General features: G+C 44.4%; 4 protein-coding genes across 6 annotated transcripts; 3 read left to right on the forward strand and 1 right to left on the reverse strand.

Moving 5' to 3' along the window:
- The first annotated feature begins 19 nt into the window (after positions 1 to 19).
- Positions 20 to 2,913, forward strand: parvin (beta-parvin). The gene is made up of 4 exons (XM_017160557.3): positions 20 to 283; positions 598 to 687; positions 752 to 1,023; positions 1,843 to 2,913. Exons 1-4 carry the CDS (start codon positions 163 to 165, stop codon positions 2,461 to 2,463), a joined length of 1,104 nt encoding a protein of 367 aa, XP_017016046.1. The 5' UTR covers positions 20 to 162; the 3' UTR covers positions 2,464 to 2,913.
- Positions 2,863 to 4,460, forward strand: Alr (Evr1_Alr domain-containing protein Alr). Of its 2 annotated transcripts, none has more exons than XM_070219209.1 (4): positions 2,863 to 3,003; positions 3,215 to 3,691; positions 3,747 to 3,991; positions 4,050 to 4,460. In XM_070219209.1, exons 2-4 carry the CDS (start codon positions 3,287 to 3,289, stop codon positions 4,210 to 4,212), a joined length of 813 nt encoding a protein of 270 aa, XP_070075310.1. In that variant the 5' UTR covers positions 2,863 to 3,003; positions 3,215 to 3,286; the 3' UTR covers positions 4,213 to 4,460. The 2 variants fall into 2 exon arrangements, with proteins under 2 accessions (XP_070075310.1, XP_017016048.2); XM_017160559.3 differs by having other exon boundaries at positions 3,238 to 3,691.
- Positions 4,461 to 5,522: 1,062 nt separating this feature from the next.
- Positions 5,523 to 13,944, forward strand: Abcd3 (ATP binding cassette subfamily D member Pmp70). 2 transcript variants are annotated; one of them, XM_070218391.1, is made up of 8 exons: positions 5,523 to 5,639; positions 6,076 to 6,243; positions 11,284 to 11,396; positions 11,468 to 11,658; positions 11,823 to 11,920; positions 11,984 to 12,447; positions 12,502 to 13,094; positions 13,157 to 13,944. In XM_070218391.1, the coding sequence occupies exons 2-8, from the start codon at positions 6,131 to 6,133 to the stop codon at positions 13,568 to 13,570; spliced, it is 1,986 nt and encodes a 661-aa protein (XP_070074492.1). In that variant the 5' UTR covers positions 5,523 to 5,639; positions 6,076 to 6,130; the 3' UTR covers positions 13,571 to 13,944. The 2 variants fall into 2 exon arrangements, with proteins under 2 accessions (XP_070074492.1, XP_044249234.1); XM_044393299.2 differs by having other exon boundaries at positions 5,585 to 5,841.
- A 146-nt stretch (positions 13,945 to 14,090) lies between these two features.
- On the reverse strand, positions 14,091 to 17,149 carry LOC108070205 (protein CIP2A). The gene is made up of 5 exons (XM_017160587.3): positions 16,004 to 17,149; positions 15,231 to 15,941; positions 14,790 to 15,175; positions 14,496 to 14,730; positions 14,091 to 14,429 (listed from the first exon to the last, which is right to left on the reverse strand). Exons 1-5 carry the CDS (start codon positions 16,967 to 16,969, stop codon positions 14,136 to 14,138), a joined length of 2,592 nt encoding a protein of 863 aa, XP_017016076.2. The 5' UTR covers positions 16,970 to 17,149; the 3' UTR covers positions 14,091 to 14,135.
- Positions 17,150 to 22,058: the final 4,909 nt, after the last annotated feature.

Raw genomic sequence — 22,058 nt, forward strand, 5'->3', positions numbered from 1 at the left:
GGTCAACGCCGCGGGTCTGCGATCAGGTGGCAGCCCCAAGGGAAACTGATTGCTCAGCTCCGCCCGAAAACCGAATCGAAACAATAACAGAAACAGAAACCGTTGAGTTAATCGGAAAGGGAATTCGCGGAATCCAGTAAATCCAATAGCTCCGTCGGCGCCATGTCCACCCTGAACCGCCCCAAGTCCCCGCACACGCCCACCGCCATCAAGAAGGGCGAGAAGGAGGACAGTTTCTGGGACAAGTTCAGCACTTTGGGTCGCAAACGCGGCACCCGCGAAGGTAGGTGGATCGCTTTTAGGCTCTATTTGCCGCGGAACCGAAGGAGATCCTATGGGATTCGCTTCTTGGATGTATAAACCCTGGATTGGCTGGCAAAAGGGGGCCGGAAACTGCACCCCCTGCGCCCAGGAAGCTCTTCTGGGAACAGATGTGCAGATGCGGAATCAGAACATTGCGTCACTGATGACGCACACAAACAAACAAACGGGGCTGTCAAATGCGAGTGTGTCTGTGTGTGTGATGGCCTTGTGTCGTCATCGTTTGTGTTTACCTTATATATCGATATCTCTGATATCTTTAAATACCATTTGCAGTGAAAAAGGTGCAGGAGGAGGGCAAGTACGCCATCGACTCACCCGGATCGCCCAGCCAGTATGACATCCCGCCCGAGGACTACGCCCTGCGTAAGTGCATCTGCATTCCTGGCGGGGAATCCCCCTTCCTAACAGGCAATCCCTTTTCCAACAGGCGAGCACGAGCAGCGCGCCGTCATCGATCCGCAGTCCATCAACGATCCCGAGGTGATCAAGCTGCAGCGCATCCTCGTCGACTGGATCAACGACGTGCTCGCCGAGCAGCGGATCATCGTCCAGCAGCTGGACGAGGACATGTACGACGGCCAGGTGCTGCACAAGCTCTGGGAGAAGCTCACCGGCAAGAAGCTCGACGTCCCGGAGGTCACCCAGTCGGAGCAGGGTCAGCACGAGAAGCTCAACATCGTCCTCAAGGCGGTTAACCATGTGAGTTATTCTTAGAAATAATACGGAAAACTTGAAAAAAATTAGTACACTATTTTTTAAAAAATTTGTAAAGATTGTTTCTATCAAATACTTAAATTACAACAAGAAAAAGTGGTATAATCTGGAAAAAATAATCAGCAAAATATTACATTAAACGTTGTAATGATTGTTTCTACCAAAAACATAAATTACAACAAGAAAAAATGGTATAACCTTGAAAAATAATCATCAAAATATTAAAAAGAAACGTTGTAATGATTGTTTCTACCAAAAACTTAAGTAATAACAAGAAAAAATTGTATAATCTTGAAAAATACTAAACAAAATATTAAAAAGAAACGTTGTAATGATTGTATCTACCAAAACATAAATTACAACAAGAAAAAATGGAACAATATTGAAAAATAATCAGCAAAATATTAAAAAAAAAACGTTTTAATGATTGTATTTACCAAAAACATAAATTACAACAAGAAAAAATGGTATAATCTTGAAAAATAATCATTAAAATATTCGAAAGAAACGTTGTAATGATTGTATCTACCAAAAACATTAATTACAACGAGAAAAAATGGTATAATCTTGAAAAATAATCAGCAAAATTCTACAAAAAAGGCTTTGTAATGATTGTATCTACCAAAAAAATAAATTACAACAAGAAAAAATGGTATAATAAGAAGTATTATAAGGTTATTTTATTAGACCAAGCCTACTTAAACTAATTTCTTTGCTTATTATTCACTTTCTCACTCTTACTCATCATTATTTATAACTTTAAATATTTATTAGTAATTTCAATTGCTTTTTAAATCCCCACAGACCCTCGGCTTCCACCAGAAGATCCCCAAATGGTCGGTGGCCAGCGTGCACTCGAAGAACATCGTGGCCATTCTGCATCTGCTGGTGGCGCTGGTGCGTCACTTCCGGGCGCCCGTTCGCCTGCCGGAGAACGTCTTCGTCACGGTGGTGATTGCGGAGAAGAACGCGGGCGTGCTGAATGCTCAGAAGTTCCAGGAGCAGATAACCTCGGAGTACGATGACCTGGGCATGCGCTGCGAGAAGGACGCCTTCGACACGCTGATCGACTGTGCGCCCGACAAGCTGGCCGTGGTGAAGAAGTCCCTGATCACGTTCGTGAACAAGCACCTGGCCAAGCTGAACTTCGAGATCAGCGACCTGAACACGGACTTCCGCGACGGCGTCTATCTGTGCCTGCTGATGGGCCTGCTGGGCGGCTTCTTTGTGCCGCTGCACGAGTTCCACCTGACGCCGCAGGACGTCGACCAGATGGTGAGCAACGTGGCCTTCGCCTTCGACCTCATGCAGGACGTGGGCCTGCCCAAGCCGAAGGCGCGGCCGGAGGACATCGTCAACATGGACCTCAAGTCCACCCTGCGCGTCCTCTACAGCCTGTTCACCATGTTCAGGGACTACGCCTGAAGCTAACTAAATGCCACAGGAGCAACAATCGGCGCCAATTTAACATTTTATATTAACTCTTTTTGTAATGTTTACACGCTTAATTTATGTGCGTTCCCAAGCCAGGGAATGGTTTTATATATAAACATATTTATAAACTTGTGAGTGTCGTACGTCTAACCACTGCGAAGTGCTAACCCTAAACCCAAACCCAAATCGGCGGCCAGTTGTTAACTTGTCTTACTCACGTGCCACACGTAGCAGTTGTTACTAAGTGAATTTACTATATTTACTACATATATTAACCGACATTGTGCCTTCAGATCACACAGAGCTTTTGCGAAATATGTCACAGATCAGATCAGATATCAGACCTGTAAGTGTAGAAGTGTACGGGAAGAGTCTTCGAAAAATTGTATTGTGTACGTTAAAAATTTGGATTAGAAAAATCAATAAATATTGCCAATAGCATATGTGTTATTCTATTTTAAGCAGTTTCAAGGCGCTAAATTAATCTGGGGCTGCAGCACTCAGAACCGCCAGCTTTCTTCACTTTCACATGTAAGTTGCAATCGTAGCTATTTTGGTTAGCGCTTTTTGAATTTGAATTGTGGCGGCTGCGCCATGGTCGGTTATCGATAACAGCGGCGACCGGGCTGCCAGACCGGGTTTATCCGGCAGGTATAATTTGAAAATAAATACTTAGCTGCCCTTGCCACGCCCCCTAAGAACTAGACTTTTCCCGATTTCCCATTTCCCCATTTCCACACAGCAACTACAAAACAAAACCCACAGGCAAACGTAATACCCGAGTAACATGTTGTTCTGAAACAAGGTGGCAACCATGCGCATGTTCTTTATGATTTTCACAATAGCCGAGCGAAGTTTCAAGATTCCAGATCTGCCCGCCGCCTCAACGATCCTGCTGCGCCGCCCGTGCCACAACTACGGCTACGACTACAGCAGCCCCGCCACGCACATAGAGCTCAGTCGGGAGGCCACCCGCCTGCTGATCCGCCGCCTGCAGCGCACCGTTCTCCGCCTGATCCGCGACCCGGACTTCAGCATGTCCGCCGAGGCGAATCCCGAAACGGAGAGGGAGTCATCCTTCGGGGCGAACCGCAAGGGAGCCGGAGCTGCTGGAGCCGCCTCCTCCTCCGGCAAGCAGGACTCCAACTGCCGCACCTGCAACGACTTCAAGTCCTGGTCCAAGCAGCAGCGCCTCATCTCCAGCGTGCAGAGCGCCAAGGTAAGGTGACTCTGCTTTATTTTCGTGCTATCTAGAGCTTCTCCTATTCCTGCAGGTAAAGCACATGGCCACCGCCGAGAAGCTGACTGTTAACGCCGCCGCCCAGGAGCCGCTGCCCCGCGACGACTGCCCGCTGGACAAGGTGCGGCTGGGCATCTCCACCTGGGGCCTGCTCCACACCATGGCCGCCTTCTACTCGGACAATCCCACGGACACCGAGAAGCGCGACATGAAGACCTTCTTCGAGGTGCTCTCCCGCCTCTATCCCTGCGAGTTCTGCGCCAAGGACTTTCGCACCGAGTAAGTGGGCATTTCCCGCAGAGATTCGCTAGTTCTAACCCTAATTGTACGCCCTCAGCCTGGATGTCAACCCCATCAACGTGAACTCGCAGAAGGAGCTGGCCATGTGGCTGTGCAAGTTCCACAACCGGGTGAACGACAAGCTCGGCAAGCCGCTCTTCGACTGCACCAAGGTGAACGAGCGGTGGCGCGACGGCTGGCTGGATGGCTCCTGCGACTAGGCGCCGCCCCATCTCGCCGAGAATCGGTTGCCATGTTGACCAGACTTGTCCCCCACATTGCTCGGCATGCCCATCGGTTACTCTGTGCCTCTGTTCCTGGCCAGAAGCCTCTTCGGTCGCAGTCTGCGTCGGAATCTGCGTGACATCTAATTGAGTTATATATTGTAATAGAGCGACACATCGATGGTCCATTGTTAAATGCTTTGCTGGCTATGAACTCTCAGAGAATACACACACATTTTGTTGAAGACCCTGTGCATTTCACAACCTTTAATATGCTGACTGGCCTCCGCAAGATAAGAAGGGAGCTGGGCGGAGTGACCCCTTTCTGTCGACTCATGGGTGGAGGAAGGCAAATACCTCGGCCCTCGATAAGCTGGGCGTAGAAAGGTCTAGATTCCAGACTACTGATTGAGATAACCTGTAGGATAACCTGTGGAGTGCAGCGTGTGTTAAATTTGGATATTATATTACATCATGGGGTAACATCATAATTTTTTACGAAAAATGGCAAAAAATAAAATGTCCAGGTTTAAATAGCAATCAATAGGAAATTTAATAACGAGTTCAGAAAGGTATGATAAATATTGGATAAATATTTGCATTGTTACGGTCAAAAAACGAATTATTTTTGTGAAAAATTGGGATCTTGGTTTTTGACAAAAATAGGAATTTTTTCTTTTCGTTTTTTTGCTGTAACTTGGCCAAAAATTGTCCTACACCAAAAATACATACTGTTTTGAACAGATAACAAAATAATAAATAAATCCATGTTACTTTCCGGGTGATCTTGAAAAAATAACATTTTTGTCAATTTTCAATTTTTTTGTAAGGGGGTAGATCTTGATTTTTTTTGCGAAAAATGGAAAACAAATAAAGTGTCCAGGTTTAAATGTCAATCGATAGGAAATTTAATAACGAGTTCAGAAAGGTATGACAATCCATATTTGGATAAATATTTGCATTGTTACGGTCAAAAAACTAATTATTTTCCGGGTGATCTTGAAAAAATAAAATTTTCGTCAATTTTCCATTTTTTTTGTTAATGGGTAGGTACATCTTGTTTTTTTTTGCGAAAAATGGAAAACAAGTAAAATGTCTAAGTTTAAATGCCAATCTTAAAATAATAAATAAAACCATGATACTTTCCGTGTGATGTTGATAAAATACAATTTTCGTTTTTAAACAACAGGAATGTTAGAGCACAGCGTTGTAACCTAACATTTCCGATAGAAAACCGCTGCACTTAACATTCTAGTGATGTGAAGAGGCCGATAGGCGCCCTTTCTCCGCCGATAGCTAGCTAGAAAGAAGCTGTGCTGGCAGCGCCGCCCCGACTAGACCAGCACTGGCACAATCGAACTAAGTTAGTCGCTCGTTTCACCTACCTACGAAAGTTTCCCCGACTTGGCCGAGCAGAGTAAAGTGTAATTACCAAACAAAGAAATGCGCCTGGCTCAAATTGAATAAATAAAAGCGCCCGCCGTGTGTGACACTCACTTTGACCACCCCCTTTGGCCAGAAAAGGAGCGCCACCGAGAAGAAGAAGCAGCAGCAGCAGCAGGCAGGCTGTGGCAACGAGAGAGAGCGAGAGAGGACGAAGCAAAGACAGGGCTGTTCGACAACCAGGTGTTTACATCCTGCTCTCCGCCTTCTGTGTGTGTGTGTGTGTGTCCGTGTGTCGTCATCGAACAGCAGAGAGAAATTATATTGAAATCCGTATCCGTGCAATAAACAATAGTGACAATTACGATTCCCCGTTTCCCATATTATTTATTTAATTTTTTTTCGTTTCTTGATGTTTTTGCTGTGCTCCACGTGCGTTGTTGTATCCACATAAATCGCTGAAATTCAACATTGAAGTGCGAACGCGGAACACGCGAATTCCTGAGTTCCCGAATTCCGAACGAAAAGCATTATGGCCCCGGCTTTGAGCAAGTTGGCCAACAACCAGAGCGCCATCGTCGGCGTGGCGGGCATGACGGCGGCCCTCTGGATAATCGCCTACGGCAAGATGTCCAACAAGAAGAGGTGAGTCCCCATATATTATGATCCCCGGTTCCCGAATTTCGGTTTTTGTTTTTAGATTTCTATCTCAAGGCATTGTCTTTCTATTCGGATCTTTTGGGAAGTGTATGCTACACCTTAGTACTATTTAATTCTAAAGTATCTATGGAATATCAACAATATTGCAAACGACAGCATTGAGAAAGGTCTCGGTCTTGGCCACCGAAATTTCCGTGATATTGAATTTGATTTATTTGCACACCGCACTCTTGAAAATTGCCAAGGCGCCGAGTGTGTGTGTGTGTGCGGAACATACGATGTCGTAGTGGGTCATCTGGTGGATTTCAAACTGGTTTTACGATTCGTTTTCCTTCCACACTGGATGCACTTCCACTTCATTGTATTCCGGTTTCAATTGATCCGTCCTCTAGAGCACAGTGGGCCCAAAAGTTGTCTCACCTTGCAGCTGGGAAGTTTTTTTAGCATTCATAATATTGTTAAAAAATATAGCCAAAAGAAGAAATGCCTAAACTATTTTATTTGCATTTCATGATTCTAAATATTATTTTTCACATATTTTTATGTAATCAAAACTATACTTACTTATTTTAAAAAATCAACAAATTCATAGAATCATTTCGTATTACCTTTTATATTTATTCTATAAAACCACAAACTTTATTTTATGTTTGTTTATAGCTTGATAATTATATTCACGAAGAAATAGCTGATTTTTGGTTTAAAAAAATTTAAATTTTACCCCACTGTGCAGTGGCTAGATTTCACAAGATAGTCATTTAACATTTTCAAAAAGATTTTTAAATAATATAGGAAATAGGAAGTACACAATAGAACTTATAGTTTAAAAATTGCTGAAGCATTTTACGCACACGTCATCTGGAATTTGGAGCACCACTTGGATGCCAGTACTGTTATAAATGTTTGTTCAAGGATTTCCCAATCGAGCACTTACGACCCCATTTCCAATCCCCATTCCCATTGCCATTCCTCCCAAGGGCCACGTTTCGGTGTTTGGATGGACTTGGTCTCTTTGGCTAATCTAATCGGTATAAGAACCGTCTACAATACTCAACCCAATATACCCACGTTATCGGCACTCGTGCCGATTATGCTGTTGTTAACGCGCCCGATATTTGGTCTATATTCGATGTTACGATGCTCAGGGTTTGGCCCGGAATTCTCCGCTTTCCGACCATTCCGAGTAATTGAATAAAGAGCAGCGATGGAGGGGGAATTCGTCTATTTGCATGACAGAGCCAATTAATTAGAGAGATTGGGGCGGGCAAGTCGAGTGCATTGGCGTATGCATGCGCCACTCGATAATTGCAGCTATTATTCCGATTATTTCGATATCAGTTGGCTCTTTCCGCACCTTCTGCACGCCAGCGTGAATACAAGTGTGGCCTGCACTTTGGCTGGCCATCGAAATTAAAGATTTTTAATGGGCTGTCGGCGGTTGTTGATTTCTTTTTCTTTCTCTATTTTTTTTTACGTTGTCGATGGCGAATTTATGCGCCATTCCATATGCGATTCCCCTACTTTGGATGGGCTGACTCACATTATTCCAGAGTCCAGATCTTCTTCATATCATATCGTATCATATCCAATTAAATTAAATAAATATGATATAATATTCTATTCTTTGTTCCCCCTTTAGAATTTCAAATATTTACTTTAAATATTATTTTAAAGTCTAAGAATTTCATTGTCAGCAGGTACTATATATTTTGCAAGTTGGAAAACCTCTACCAATTAGTGTAAATGATTAATAAGAACGTTTTTATGTCAGTAGAGTAGTAAAACCAGGGAACGTAACTGTTATAAGTTTTATTTTAAAAATCACACTTTAACAGTTATTTTCTGATTTGTAAAGTAAAACTCAAAGAATAACTGTTATTTTTTGAGTTTTATAATAAAAGTTGACAAATAACAGTTATTCGTCGTGATCAAAATAAAACTCAAACTTGATTTATGGCGATTTTGTGGGTAAACAAAATTTTAAAAAAATATAGGTATAAAATATGCGCGGTTGCCTTTTTTAACAAATTTTTAGTAAGTTATAAAAAGCACGGGTATTATGTTTTTTTTAATTATTTAATTTTTTCAAAAATGTCAAAGGAATAACTGTTATTCATAAAAATCAAAAAATAACAGTTATTTTTTGAGTTTTATTATAAAAATCAAAAAATAAAAATCATTACGGATTTGTAAACTACAATGGCTAATAAAAATTGTGGTGTATTTAAAAAATTTTTAGGACCCTTCTAAGTGCGTGATTTTTTTGTATGAAAAATTTACAATAACAGTTATTTTCGTTCCCTGAGTAAAACCCTTTGCACAACCTTTATAGAACATGTTTTATGGCACCTACTTATCAGAGGTAGGGCCTTACCCTAAAAAAAAGTGTTCTAATATAATAAATATGGTTGGAACCACCTGATACACCTTGTAACGATTGCAAGGGGTTCGAATTCTTGGTGGTTCCTTCAAAAGCGCCGCTACCGAAGGGTAAACACCTATGCAAATCGGCTGTCCGCCTGTTCCGAAGTCCGAAAACTTTGACATCCAATATCCAATCCAGCCCAGCAGCCTGTGTGTCTTGCAATCGAACACGTAACAACGTAACAACCGGTGGGCAGTTAGTTTACTTTGCTGTTGCAACATACTCGACTATAGCCATATATCCATATAGCCATATACCCATTGTACCCATGGATGGACATGATGACACCCGAGTATAAAACATAAACATTACAGCCGTACCTTTTAATGACTTGCGACGGACGCCCAAACACCAAGTTAAAGTTAAAAAAAAGTGGAAAAAAGAGAAAAGAGGCTTCTGGTTTCGTTTTTCCCCCATTTCTTGGCTGGGCTGTTATTGTTGGGTGCGGGGTTATAGGTGCTATAGGTGTTAATTTGTGTACACCTCGCTCTGTTTTCTCTGTTTTCCACAGGTAGACACATTCTGGCCCCGACTGCTGTTGCGTAATCGGTAGAATCAGTAGTTGTGGTAGTAGAAGTTCCAGCAGAGAAAGATTCTCATTCATTTATGCAAAAGTGGGACCTTTGCTTCTCCCCCCGAAATTAGATTTTCCTAATCTGTATATGTGAAATGCGTGAAATGAGATCGTAACTTCAATGCAGATTCGTAACTTCAATGACATTTGCACCTGTCGATCGCAGATCGCAGATCGTCAATCTGCCACGTTGCCAAGGCCCCTGACTCTCTCTCTTTCTACTTCTATTTCTTTTGAAATCTAACTGGTGTGAGTGGGGCAATAGCCAACAGGTGATGAGTGATGACTGTGTGTCTGGGGGTATGGGTATATACTATAAAGCTATCTGATTTGGCGAGTGTTTATCAGACATTAGCTCGATAAGAAGGCGAAAGAACCGCTGAACTTTGATTGGAATCGCAATTGAAATCGTCGCTATAATATAACCACTCTATCTGAGTCAGACACCTAACCCAACCGATCCGATCCGATCTTTCGGTGTTTGGGTTCAATGTGCCCCCTATTAGCAGATCGCCGGCGATTATAGAAAGAGAGCTTTCGTTTCGATGAATCGAGTGGGCAATTCAGCAGCAGGCGGGCATTCAGGCGGTGACCTATGGACCCAAACACATGTTCCACGGCGAGGCGGTGAAAACAAGTTTAATATATGAATTAAAAAAAATAAAAATATCAAATAAGGAAAACCGCACGAGAGCCAGACAAACGGACGATGGATAGACAGAAATAAATAGAAGAGCACTATGAATTATTCAGAGATCTGCGATCAGCGATATCGAAGAAGAAATAACCAAGTCATCACGACTCGTCGCTTTTCGCTTTTCGCTCTTCGCCTGCAGATAACCAAGTCGCGAGCTTTGTACTTTGTTTGGGCTAACATATATGCATCGCTATAGTCCACAACCCCCACATCATCATCATCCAATAGACTTCGAACCGAACCGTCTCTGAAATGATCTGATTTAAGCGATCCCAAGTTGTTGGTGCGGACTTTCGTTCGTGTTGAGCTGGTCAGCACTGTCGGTTGGTTGTAATTGGACGCCGCTTTTCACCGGTGTCCATGATCATGATCCCATTATGATTACACCCCTTTAATTATTATTTTATTTTCTCTTTTAGCTTCCGAATATTTTACGGTACGCGAATGGGGAAATGAAATGCATTACCAGTGTATTAAAATATTAGTACGATGGTTATTTAAACTTTAAATTAGATTTGATAAATTAATTTTTTCTAGGGTTTTTAAATTCTTGTAAGAAAATATATTAAGTAAGCCAGCGAAATATTATTAGAAATATTTTAGGATGGGATTTATGGAACAATTTATAGGCAAAATGTTTCTATAAATAGAATGCTTATCGATAATAAGTGTTCAAAGTACGAAACTTAAGAGTGATCAATTTTATCTAAAGTGTAGATAAAGATTTACAAAAGAACTGCGAAAAAAGGAAATTAAAATATCAATATAGTCAAGATTTTTATAGTTAAGATCTTTGATCTGCCCTCCTACAAAACCTGATGAATAATAGCCTCCCCTGAGATTAATTCGATATGATTGAGCAGTTTTATTTCAACCCAATGAAGAGCTGTGAAAAATGTCACGGCTGATCTACTCATCAGCGATTTAATGGTTACACTTAATCGCACACCTTCACTGCAAGTAGGAGAGTTTATGGAGACATTAAGCACGTAGTTCATTCTTTATTCGCGAGGCGAGAGGCAAAGGTTGATATTCAAATTCACCATATAGACAGGGAGTTAAGCAATTGTAATTTATTTTATAAATAACCACCAGCACTGGCAATTTGTTGGGTGTATTAACTCGGTAATGATATCATGCCTACAATGGTATTATCAAATAATGCCATGTTTTGTACGAATTCAGGAAACTGTTGTTAAAATTTCTCGTCCACTAATGCTCCAAGTTGGAATTCCAGCAATTCTTATCATTTCCAGCTTGTTAGTCATAGTTATTTAAATATTAAATGCATAAAATTCCTAATCATTAAATCCTAATTCGTAATTTCAGAAAACCCGGCTATGAGGACAAGATCCAGTACACAATTGCGGAAAAGAAGGAGAAGAAGGCGGCCAAGGCCCATGTGAACTCAGTATTCTTCAAGCAGCTGCGCCAGCTTTTGCGTGAGTTAATCTAGATCCCTAATCCTCAATATCCATATCCCTTATAAACCCCCCTATTTTCCCTTCCTTAGCCATCCTCATCCCGGGCTTCTGGAGCATCGAGACTGGCCTGCTCTTCCTGGTGGCAGCCGCACTGATCGGTCGCTCGGTGAGCGACATCTGGATGATCCAGAACGCGACTGTGGTGGAGAGCACCATCATACACATGAACCGCACCAAGTTCAAGTCGGCGCTGCTTAAATATCTGACAGCTCTGCCAGCGGTAAGTTACTAGATCTTAGATTCTCTGCCGCTGCGCTGCTAGCTTTCAATGTTCACGTACGCTGTCAAGCAGACAGCTTCTGCTTCTTAATTTAGCTAGCTTATAGCTTTAACTTTAAGTTAGCTTTATATAAATAAATAAATAACATAATGTTTCTTTTACAGATCTCTGTGGTGACCAACGTCCTCAAGTGGAGCTTGGGCGAGCTGAAGCTGAGGTTCCGCACCAACCTCACGCATCACCTGTACAGTCAGTACCTAAAGTGAGTCTGGTGATGCCTTGAATTCATCCTAATCATAGACTAACATCTCTTTTTCCCCTGCAGTGGCTACACCTACTACAAAATGTCCAATCTGGACAACAGGATAGCCAACGCCGACCAGCTGCTGACCACGGACATCGACAAGTTCTGCGAGAGCGCCACGGATCTGTACTCGAACATCAGCAAGCCCGTGCTGGACATCTTCATCTACGTCTACCGCCTGACCGTCAATCTGGGCGGCAAGACGCCCTCCATCCTGATGCTCTACCTGCTCTTCGCCGGCGTCTTCCTGACCCGCCTGCGCCGGCCCACCGGCCGCCTGACCGTCGAGGAGCAGAAGCTGGAGGGCGAGTTCCGCTACGTGAACAGCCGGCTGATCACCAACTCGGAGGAGGTGGCCTTCTACCAGGGCAACGTGCGCGAGAAGCTCACGCTGCTGGCCAGCTACTCCAAGCTGCGCTCGCACCTGCGCAAGTTCCTCGAGTTCCGCGTCAGCATGGGCATAATCGACAACATCATCGGGAAATGTTAGTGTTCTTACCCATATATAGTTACCTGTATTAATTGTTTCTAATCTGTAGATTTCGCCTCCATTGTGGGCTTCTATGCCGTCTCCATTCCCTTCTTCGCCGAGAACCATCCGCTGCTGTCCGGCGAGCAGAGCGGCCAGCGTCTGCAGGCCTACTACACCTACGGCCGGATGCTGGTCAAGCTGGCGGAGGCCATTGGACGCCTGGTGCTGGCCGGACGCGAGATGTCCCGCCTGGCGGGCTTCACGGCCCGCATGACGGAGCTGATCAAGGTGCTGGGCGACCTGAACAAGGGCACCTACGAGCGCACCATGATCAATGGCAACAACATCAGCCAGGAGACGGCTGGCAACTTCGGGCCCAACAAGGGCATCATGTGCTTCGAGGACAACATCATACGGTTCGAGAAGGTGCCGCTGGTGACGCCCAACGGCGATGTGCTGCTGCAGGAGCTCACCTTCGAGGTGAAGTCGGGCACTAATGTTCTGGTTTGCGGCCCCAATGGCTGCGGCAAGTCCTCGCTGTTCCGCATCCTCGGCGAGCTGTGGCCCACGTGGGGCGGCAAGGTGACGAAGCCGTCGCGCGGCAAGCTCTTCTACATACCGCAGAGGCCCTACATGACGCTGGGCACGCTGCGCGACCAGGTGGGATGGTTCCGTTCCTATAACTAGCTATAATTAATCCCCCAAATCTGTTTATCCACCAGATAATCTACCCCCACACGCGCGAGGACATGCGGCGGCTGGGCCAGAGCGACGAGGATCTCATGCACTACCTGGACATCGTGCAGCTGACCTATTTGGAGCAGCGCGAGAACGGCCTGGATGCCATCGAGGACTGGATCGATGTGCTGAGCGGCGGCGAGAAGCAGCGCATCGCCATGGCGCGGCTCTTCTACCATCGGCCGCAGTTCGCCATCCTGGACGAGTGCACCAGCGCCGTATCCGTTGACGTCGAGGGCAAGATGTACAGCTACTGCCGCGAGGTGGGCATCACGCTGTTCACCGTCTCGCACCGCAAGTCGCTGTGGGCGCACCACGACTACTACCTGCAGTTCGACGGCCGGGGCAGCTACGAGTTTGCGACCATCGACCAGGACAAGGACCACTTTGGCTCCTAAGTTCTATCGCCCGATGACCAGCTATCCAGATTCCCAGCTGTAAACTTCGGTGTTGGGCCAATCCCGCTTCAGCTCCTCCTCCTCCATTTTGGTGCACTGTATATACCGAGATATGTATATATTGCGAGCTGGAAGACCCTTCTTGCTTTCCTGTTTCAATTGTGATCGTTTCGTTTGTACGCTATTCCACACTCTATTCCGTTTTAATATAATTACCGCCCTCCGCTGGCACTTTAGATGTGTAAAAGACGTAAGCGTAAAGTAGTCGAGATGGCAGACCTTATAGCAAATAAATACCTTTACACCAACCGACCGCACAAGCCCCAAATCGCGCATAGAAAACATAGTACATATATAGTAATTTGTAAACTACACTCGGCTTATTCAATTGTTTTGTATTTTTGGTTGAACTGGAATTGGAACGGAAGCTTGCACGGCGACCATGGATTGCCTAATTACGAAATACGAAGTGCAAGACGCAATAAATGTGTATATATAAATATTGAATGCAAAAAAATGATAATTTCTAAAGGATAGCTAAACCTATGGTCATTCCAAATCGATTCTAGGCCTTTCGCTTCGGCTTTTTGCTCTCCATCAAACTCATGATGGTCTTGCGCAGGTCCTCCGTCTCCTTTTGCTCCATCTCGAGGTGCTCGATCTGGTCCTTGCGCTCCTGCAGCTGCGTCTCTAAAACGGAGACGAGGTCCTCGGACTTCTTGCACGCCTCCCGCTGCTCCTCCAGCGCCTTGTGCGTCTTGGCCAGCTCCCGTTCGCGCTCCTCGATGGTGCGCAGCTTCTCCTTCATGTCCTGCTCGTAGGCCACCATCGACTTCTTGAGCTTGTCGATGCGAGAGGTCTGTAAGGAAAGTAAAGAGATGATCAGCACTTAAAGTAACCTTCTAAAAAGCTAATATATAATTACATTCTCCTTGTTGTGGGCCTCCAGCTTGGTCAGCTCCTCGCTCTTGGCGGCCAGGCTCGTGCGCAGCTCCTCGCACTCCTTCTGCAGCTCCGCGATCTCCGACTTCTTGACCAGCAGCCGCCGCTCGTTGGCCTGCAGGTGGACGGAGTTCTCGGACATCTGCTTCAGCAGGTTAGTCATGTTGCTCTTCAGCTCGACCGTCTGCTGCTTGAGATCCTTGCACTGCGTCTGCAGCCTAGTTGAGTGTATATATAATGTTTAATTTAAAGTATAAAAACCCAACGAATCACTCACCGCTCCTGGCTGATGAGCAGCTCGAAGTTGGTGGCCTGGAAGCGCTCCAGTTCGGCGCTCTGAACGTGGGCGAGCTGCGTGCCGCTGACCAGCTGCTTTCCCGCCTGCTCCAGGCGCTGCTGCAGCCCCAGAACGGCGCCGTTGAGGCTGTCGATGCGATGGTTGTACAGCTCGATCACCTGGGAGACGGGCGCGGAGGCCAGTTCGTTGCGGCGCACGATGCCGCCGATGCTGTCGAGCAGGGCGTTCACCCGCTGCGCCGTTTCCTTGTCGGTGAAGGTGCGGTGGCCCTTGAGGATCGAGCCCAGGTTTCGCCACTGCTCGGCCTGATCGCTGCAGACTGCGGCCGGAGTGCCGCTGGGACCACTGCTAATAGCAGCCACGTGCTAAGAAGATAAAACATGATAATACACGTGAAATAAAGAAGAAATCTCCGCTCACCTTGGCCACGGCTGCCTTGGGAAAGTCCTCGAACTGGGCAATCTGCAGGACGGCCGCCACCAGCGGCTCACTCCGGCTGACCATGCCGCGTGCCAGGCAGTACTGCAGCTGGGGCTGCTCCATCAGCGCGCAGCACTTGTCCAAATACGCCTTCTTGGCGATCCCGGCCACGTTGACCAGCAGCAGCAGGCAGAAGCAGGCCTTCTCCACCTCGCTCTGCGCCAGGCTCTGGGTGCCGAGGAACTGGGGAACGAGCGACAGCGGCGCGGCCAGAATCTTGTCGAAGTACGACTCGGAGATCTTGGACAGCACCAGCTTCTCGGTCTTGGTCTCCTGCAGCAGGACGATCAGCAGGCGCAGGGTGGCCAAAACCTGGGCAGGCTTGGTCTCCGATCGCTCGGCACTGGCCACCAAACCGACGACATGCGAGGGATCGCGGGCAATCATCTGGGCCACCGCCGCACGCTTGCCCAGGCGCAGCAGGGTGCAGAGCAGCTCGATGGCCGCCACGCCGCACAGATCGGAGGCCAGCCAGTCGCCCAGCAGCTCGTAGAGGCGCGGCGTGATGGCGTCCAGGCTGATGGAGCTGCTGCCGTCCTCGGAGAGCTGCAGCACGTAGCTGATCAGGCGGAAGACGAGGCCCAGGCAGATCTGCTGGTGCTTGCGCGTCTCCTCCTGCGAGTCGTCCATCCCACTGCGCGCGTCAATTTGCTGGAAAACATAGAAGATAATCAGTACTTTAACCGGAGGAAAGAGTCAAGTAAAACACCCACGTCCAGCAGCTTCTCCACGTCCTCGCAGAAGTGACTATGCGACAGCATCGCCCGATGGAGGCCGGCATGGCACTGCGAGTCCAGCAGGAAGTCCACGATGTGCCGCAGCTGGGCGACGTTCCAGTGCTTCAGGCAGTCCTCGATGCCGGCAAAGGACACGCGCAGGAAGGTGTGCAGCTCCTGCAGCTCGAAGGCGTACACGTCCTCCGAGAGGATGATCAGCATCTTGTTGGCCAGCAGGCCGTAGTGCTGGATGCGCCGGCAGAACGCCGATATGTTGACGCTGCGCAGGAAGAGGAACAGCACGGCGAAGTTCTTGTAGCAGAGATTCACCAGCACGGACAGGGCGAGCAGAGCATGCGAGTCGTCGTCATCGGAGGAGGCGCCATTTCCTCCATTATTCGATCCATTAGAGCCGCTTTCCGTGCCCAGGACGATCTCCACCAGATGCTCGATCAGCGCCGCCAGGTAGGGCTCCTCCCAGGCGATGTGTATGCCGTAGGTGAGGTCCTGGAGGAGCACCAGCAGCCTGTAGACCCGCTCCGCCCGCCGCGTCCGCCGGATTAGCAGGCCCAGCAGCGGCACGAAGCAGAAGCGCTCGACGATCGCCTGGCGGGCCTCCAGATTCCGGCTGCAGTGCTGCACCAGGCCGACGCAGGCCCACAGCACATCGCCCTCGGCCGCCTCGTTCTCCAGGGCGCCCATCAGAGCGTGCAGATCGACGTAGAAGCGGGCCAGCTCCAGGTTGCCAGGCGCCGGAGCGAAATGCGCCGGCTGCACCTTGGTGCCCAGCAGGGCCACGCTGCGCTGCACGTAGACCAGCGACTCCTCGGAGCGCTGCGTCTGGAAGGCGGCCGCCCGGGCCCTGAATTCCCGAACATAGCCGATGGCCAGCGTGGCGCCCGCGTCCTGCGGCGAGTCCTGGCTGCCCCCGGTCGAGGAGGTGTGGTTCCGTAGCGTAGCCATCCGGTGCCCTTCCAATCCGATCTTGGTTCTCGAGTTTGCGATTGGCTTGCAAAAAGTATGTAGCGTCAAACAGAAATTAATTTCGAAAATTGTCGATAGTTTGCCGCTAGCCAGATCGATGACATTCGATTAACCATTCGATTAAGCAATTTGTGCTCCAGTGCTGCAAAATACCATATTGTTCTGAAACGGTGTTTTAAATACTTTTCCGTTAATAACTTGATCTATTTAAAGGCCAGGCTTAAATCGATTGGACATTTAATAACGAGTTCAGAAAGATATGACAATTCATACCTTAAATTAGTAATTGCTTTGTTTTAGCGAAAAAAACCGTTCTGTTTTTTTTTGTAAATTCGGAATTTCAGTTTTTGACAAAAATTTGAATTTTTTCTTTGGGTTTTTTTATCTGTAACTTGGCCAAAAATGGTCATACACAAAATATACATACTGTTTTGAACAGATAACAAAATTTGCAATAAATCCAGAACACTTTCCGTGTGATTTTGGAAAAATAAAATTTTCGACCATTTTTAATTTTTTTATAAGGGGGTCCCCATGATTTTTTTGCAAAAAATTAAAAATAAACAAAATGTCAAGGTTTAAATGCCAATCGATAGGAAATTTAATAACGAGTTCAGAAAGGTATGACAATCCATATTTGTATAAATATTTCCATTGTTACAGTCAAAAATTAAGATCAGGGCTTTTAATAAAAATTTGAGTTTTTTTAAACAGTCATTTTAATGAAATATATGGAATATTAATCCGGCCCTATTCGTTTTCTATAGATTCAGGACTAACTATCCTCTAAATAAAGGTATATTGAATTACGAAGCCCATGTAACTTTTAAAGACTTTGTGACTTCAACTACATTCACCTTTTTTTTTTTTTGCCTGCCTCATTTTCGAAGCGATAAAAAAGCTTATGCTTTCTGCACATTTTGGGGCTCAGCTCAGCCCATTGTCCACCCACCGCACCGCCCAATCAACAACAACAATGCCTAGAGCTGAAAGTATGCGTAATTCTGAGAGGGGGGAGATTCAGGAGGGGGGCCACGCACATGTGGCTCCGCAGTGGAGCACCCACCCCAATTCCCCACCCTTCGAAAACAGAGGGATGCTGTCCGGCAAGGAAAATTCGTTTTGATTTTGCATGGACTTTTCAAAATTTATGCGCTATTTGAAATGTAACGCACGTGTGTGCATGTGTGCCCATGTGTATGTATATTTAAGCGAAATTAAATATCCAAAAGGGGCGGGGAAATGGAATTTAAGGCTTGCGCTGGACTAAAATTAGGATAAGCCCGGAAATCAAGGAGTTTCCAAGGTCTAGTACAAGTATTAATGCTTTGCAATGGCTAAGATGTATTTAGATCTAATGAACTGTGTACCTAGAGTTATATAATATAGATGATTACAAATATTGAATTTGCGAAAGTGAATTTAAATGTAAAGATACGAAACTAAAACATTACACTGTAAAGTTTAGAAAGTGAAGAAATGTGTAATAAAAAGAAATAAAAAATATCAAAGATCCTAAACAATTATAATAGCAAGGTTCTGCATTTTCAAATAACTATGAAATAATATCTCTATCTATAATTTAAATTTTTGTTTGAAAGTTGGTTAGCTGAGTTTTAGATCTACTTTTAAATTGTAATTATTATTTACGTTCTCTTTTTCAAATGCTTAGTACATTTTTTCTCGGTGCATAAATCCTGCTCCAACACACACATGGTAAATTTGAATTGTGTGCATGTGTGTGTGTATGTGGCGTTGTATAGTGGAAAGTTTCAATATTGGCTCAGTCAGAAGTTGGGGGTGGAGTGGGGGTGGGCTTTTTGGTGGGGCTTATTGCCAGCCCAGTTGGCCCAGCTGCCCAAAAAACGCCCACAGTGACAGCACATAAGCACACACACTTACTTACGTGCGCATGTGGTCCTTGTCCTTGTTTATGTACAAACATATATACATATATGTATATATATTTACATTATTCATGCACACACACATTGGCACTTTTGAAAAATGCGTTTTATTCAAAGCGGAAGCATCAGGCTTTGACCAAGGGGTCCTCGGTGGGCGGTGGGCAGAGTGGGTGGAATGGGTGGATGGGTCCTGCGGGGTTTCAGCCTTCAAGGTCTCGGCTGCCGTGCTTCCAGCAGATAGATTCAACTTTGCCGCGTTTACTTAACCCGAAAACTCAGATCCATTTGAAAGACTTACGCGGCACTTTGAAATTTGAATTAATATGTACCTACTTTAAAATATATTCTTGAATAGCTTACGTTTTTATTTTCATTGATATTCCAAAAAATTAATCAAACATCAAATAATAGTAAAAATAAACAAGAAATTGTTGTTGCCTTTTTAAAAGACATATTTATATTTATGTAATTTATTTATTTTATTTTTTTTTATTTGCATTTTTTTTTCAAATTATAACTTGTGTACATTTTTATTTTCTAACATTTTAAAAAAAATATCTGCCCAATATACCCCGGCATTTTCTCGACAAAATCGAAAAATTCACATCCGTTATTTGCACAACCATCAGCGGTGTTTGCCTTGGAATGCGAGTGTGCTTAGTTCAAGTCTAAGCTGCTCTTAATCGCAGCTAACAGCGAAAAGCGCTTTAAATGTTTTTAAATATTTCCCCCAGGCAAAACCCTAAAAACGAATATAGGGGATGGAAAAAGCGTTGTAAAACTAGTAATCTGGATGGTTTGTGATTAAATGAAAACACAAATATTTCAACATTTTTTTGTTAGTAATTTTCTGATATTAAAATTCAATTTTATGTCTCGATCGATGGACCAACCGATAAAGATTTTTCGACTTTCACTCGTCTGCACATCTGGGCTCATCTCATTCCTGACCCGCCTCAATTCGGATTGCCTTGTGACTTTCCACTTTCCTCTGCCTCCCTGATTTTCCATTCCATTTTCCAGCGGGAGTGCAGCGAATGCAACCAAATCGGATTGTTCAATCAAAAGGCTGGCACACACCCACACACAAACTCAAACTCAAACTGAAACTCAAGAATCATTTGGACAATGGAAAACGGACACTGAACGGCGGACAGGAACATGAATCGATTTTCGGGCTGTGTTACCACCGGCCTTACCTGAAATGCCATTATTATTCTTGATTTTACACTGGATTAAGTGTGCACTGAGAGAAAAAATGTGTTATTATTTAAAAAAATATTATTACTTAAGTTAAAATAGTACATATTTTTTATTTACTTTGAATTACCTTTCAAAATCCTAACATTCTTATAGGGAGTGTAATGTAATGTAATACTTAAACACAAATCATATTTAATATACTATACCGTTTTTCTCTAGGTGTAGAGGGGCGTTGCTGAGCTGCAACGAAGTCCCGAAATCTTCTGTGCTCCGTATTCTTCCCACACGGCACTCAATAGCTTGGCGTGCAACAATAAATTACGGACATATGACAGACTTAGAATGGGGAAAAGAGAAACTATTCTCTCGGGTGTCCTTGAGCTAGTATTTTCAGTGTAATTAAATGTAGTTTATGCCATGGCATAATTGACGATCAATCATTGATGACCTAATTTAATCGTAGAAAAAAATTTTACAGAACTTGTGAATTTCGTTAAGTAAATAGAGTAAATCAACTTATAACTTAACAAATAAATAAGGTTCCCAATTTTCAGAAACCAGGAAATTACTATTTATAATTGGCATTGCAAGGAAATGTTGCATACCTTAGGGCGTTATTTTCAAAATTATAATTAAAATGTAGACAAACAGTTAAGTTTATACCATACCTTTTTTCTATATTATTTCCTTTAAAATTACCTGTTAATTCTTACCATTTGTTTAGATATTCTTGAGCAGCCGACTTCGAGTATTGGCCACGCATGAACGTTGTTCCTGAGCAGCCCACCTGATTTCGGCTCTATCAACTGCAGCTAGTGCAAGCGCCTTCGGCCTTCGTTTATCAATTCTCGTTCTCCGTTGTTTTTCCGAGCGCAGGAAACTCTCGGTCGTCGAGTCGCCGCCATTACCTGTTGATTTCATTTTCCGACGGCAATGGCGTCATTCCAAATGATGCACGGCGCCTTTTAGTTGGACACGGTCTGCGTGATTCCGCCCCAGCCTTTTCATTTTCTTTCCTTTCCTTTCCTTTCCTTTGCCATCCCCTGTAATCGACCCTGTACCTGCTGCGTTTGGAGTATGTGAATCTACACTCTAAAAAAATGGGATTTCTTAAAAATTTAATTGTCAAATTGATGTCCGTTTTAAGTACTTAATGGTAGACTCTTACAAAATTATTTAACAAATTAATATAACATACATATTTTATTTATTTATTCATATAACTAAAATAAAGAGTAGTATTAATTCGAAACTATTGCTTGTATTTTGTGTGTTTTAGAATTTTGCAAGTCATACAAATATCTGCCAGTGTACTCCATAAAAATCAGCATAAATCAGAGAAATGCTTTTTGAAATATAACTTCACTTTCTGTTAAAGGACATTTATTGGCAAATATGTTAGAATTAAAACAGGTTTTCGTAATAACTACAATTTCCTCCACTTCGCCCAGTAAAACTATTCAACTGTAGTTTACATTCTTTATTTCGGTTCAAAAAAATTCATTTTCATTTTTGTCATTTCTGTCATGTGTCAGTTGCTTCCTTCTGTGTAAAGGGGGTGGTGGGGGGAGACCCGTCGTTTATATGCATGTACACATAAATGTATGTACAGGTTTATTATAGAGATACATCATATGGGGAGATATTTGGTTTTCAATGCTTGCGATTCTCGTGCATAAATTCATTTGGTTGCAGATTTTCGGATTCGGATTGTAACTTGGATTCCGAATCGAGTTTTTGGGGTACATTGAGATGTGCTTATTGGGGAACACACACACACACATATATTATATTTAACACTGAGTTTTCCTAACTTTTATTATATAAAATCTTTGTTAAAATTCCTGATACAAGTTGGGTTCTCTTGAGCTTTGTTTGTGTTGGCCTGTAGCGGTTGCTTTTGAAGTTGCTATAAGTTTGTAAAAATGTACAAATATCCAATGCACACACACTCACGC

Source organism: Drosophila takahashii, chromosome X (assembly GCF_030179915.1).
Source record: "Drosophila takahashii strain IR98-3 E-12201 chromosome X, DtakHiC1v2, whole genome shotgun sequence".
NCBI classification, from domain to species: domain Eukaryota; kingdom Metazoa; phylum Arthropoda; class Insecta; order Diptera; family Drosophilidae; genus Drosophila; species Drosophila takahashii.

What these genes read in the sequence shown, in the direction of transcription:
- parvin (XM_017160557.3), top strand. Translation starts at nt 163, where the DNA reads ATGTCCACCCTGAACCGCCCCAAGTCCCCGCACACGCCCACCGCCATC. An exon ending in GCCCGAGGACTACGCCCTGC is followed by an intron (nt 688 to 751) that starts GTAAGTGCATCT and finishes CTTTTCCAACAG; the next exon opens with GCGAGCACGAGCAGCGCGCC. An exon ending in TCCTCAAGGCGGTTAACCAT is followed by an intron (nt 1,024 to 1,842) that starts GTGAGTTATTCT and finishes AAATCCCCACAG; the next exon opens with ACCCTCGGCTTCCACCAGAA.
- Alr (XM_070219209.1), top strand. Translation starts at nt 3,287, where the DNA reads ATGCGCATGTTCTTTATGATTTTCACAATAGCCGAGCGAAGTTTCAAG. An exon ending in CCAGCGTGCAGAGCGCCAAG is followed by an intron (nt 3,692 to 3,746) that starts GTAAGGTGACTC and finishes CTATTCCTGCAG; the next exon opens with GTAAAGCACATGGCCACCGC. An exon ending in GCCAAGGACTTTCGCACCGA is followed by an intron (nt 3,992 to 4,049) that starts GTAAGTGGGCAT and finishes GTACGCCCTCAG; the next exon opens with CCTGGATGTCAACCCCATCA.
- Abcd3 (XM_070218391.1), top strand. Translation starts at nt 6,131, where the DNA reads ATGGCCCCGGCTTTGAGCAAGTTGGCCAACAACCAGAGCGCCATCGTC. An exon ending in AAGATGTCCAACAAGAAGAG is followed by an intron (nt 6,244 to 11,283) that starts GTGAGTCCCCAT and finishes TCGTAATTTCAG; the next exon opens with AAAACCCGGCTATGAGGACA. An exon ending in CGACAACATCATCGGGAAAT is followed by an intron (nt 12,448 to 12,501) that starts GTTAGTGTTCTT and finishes TCTAATCTGTAG; the next exon opens with ATTTCGCCTCCATTGTGGGC.
- LOC108070205 (XM_017160587.3), bottom strand. Translation starts at nt 16,969, where the DNA reads ATGGCTACGCTACGGAACCACACCTCCTCGACCGGGGGCAGCCAGGAC. An exon ending in CTGCTCATCAGCCAGGAGCG is followed by an intron (nt 14,731 to 14,789) that starts GTGAGTGATTCG and finishes ACACTCAACTAG; the next exon opens with GCTGCAGACGCAGTGCAAGG. An exon ending in AGGCCCACAACAAGGAGAAT is followed by an intron (nt 14,430 to 14,495) that starts GTAATTATATAT and finishes CTTTCCTTACAG; the next exon opens with ACCTCTCGCATCGACAAGCT.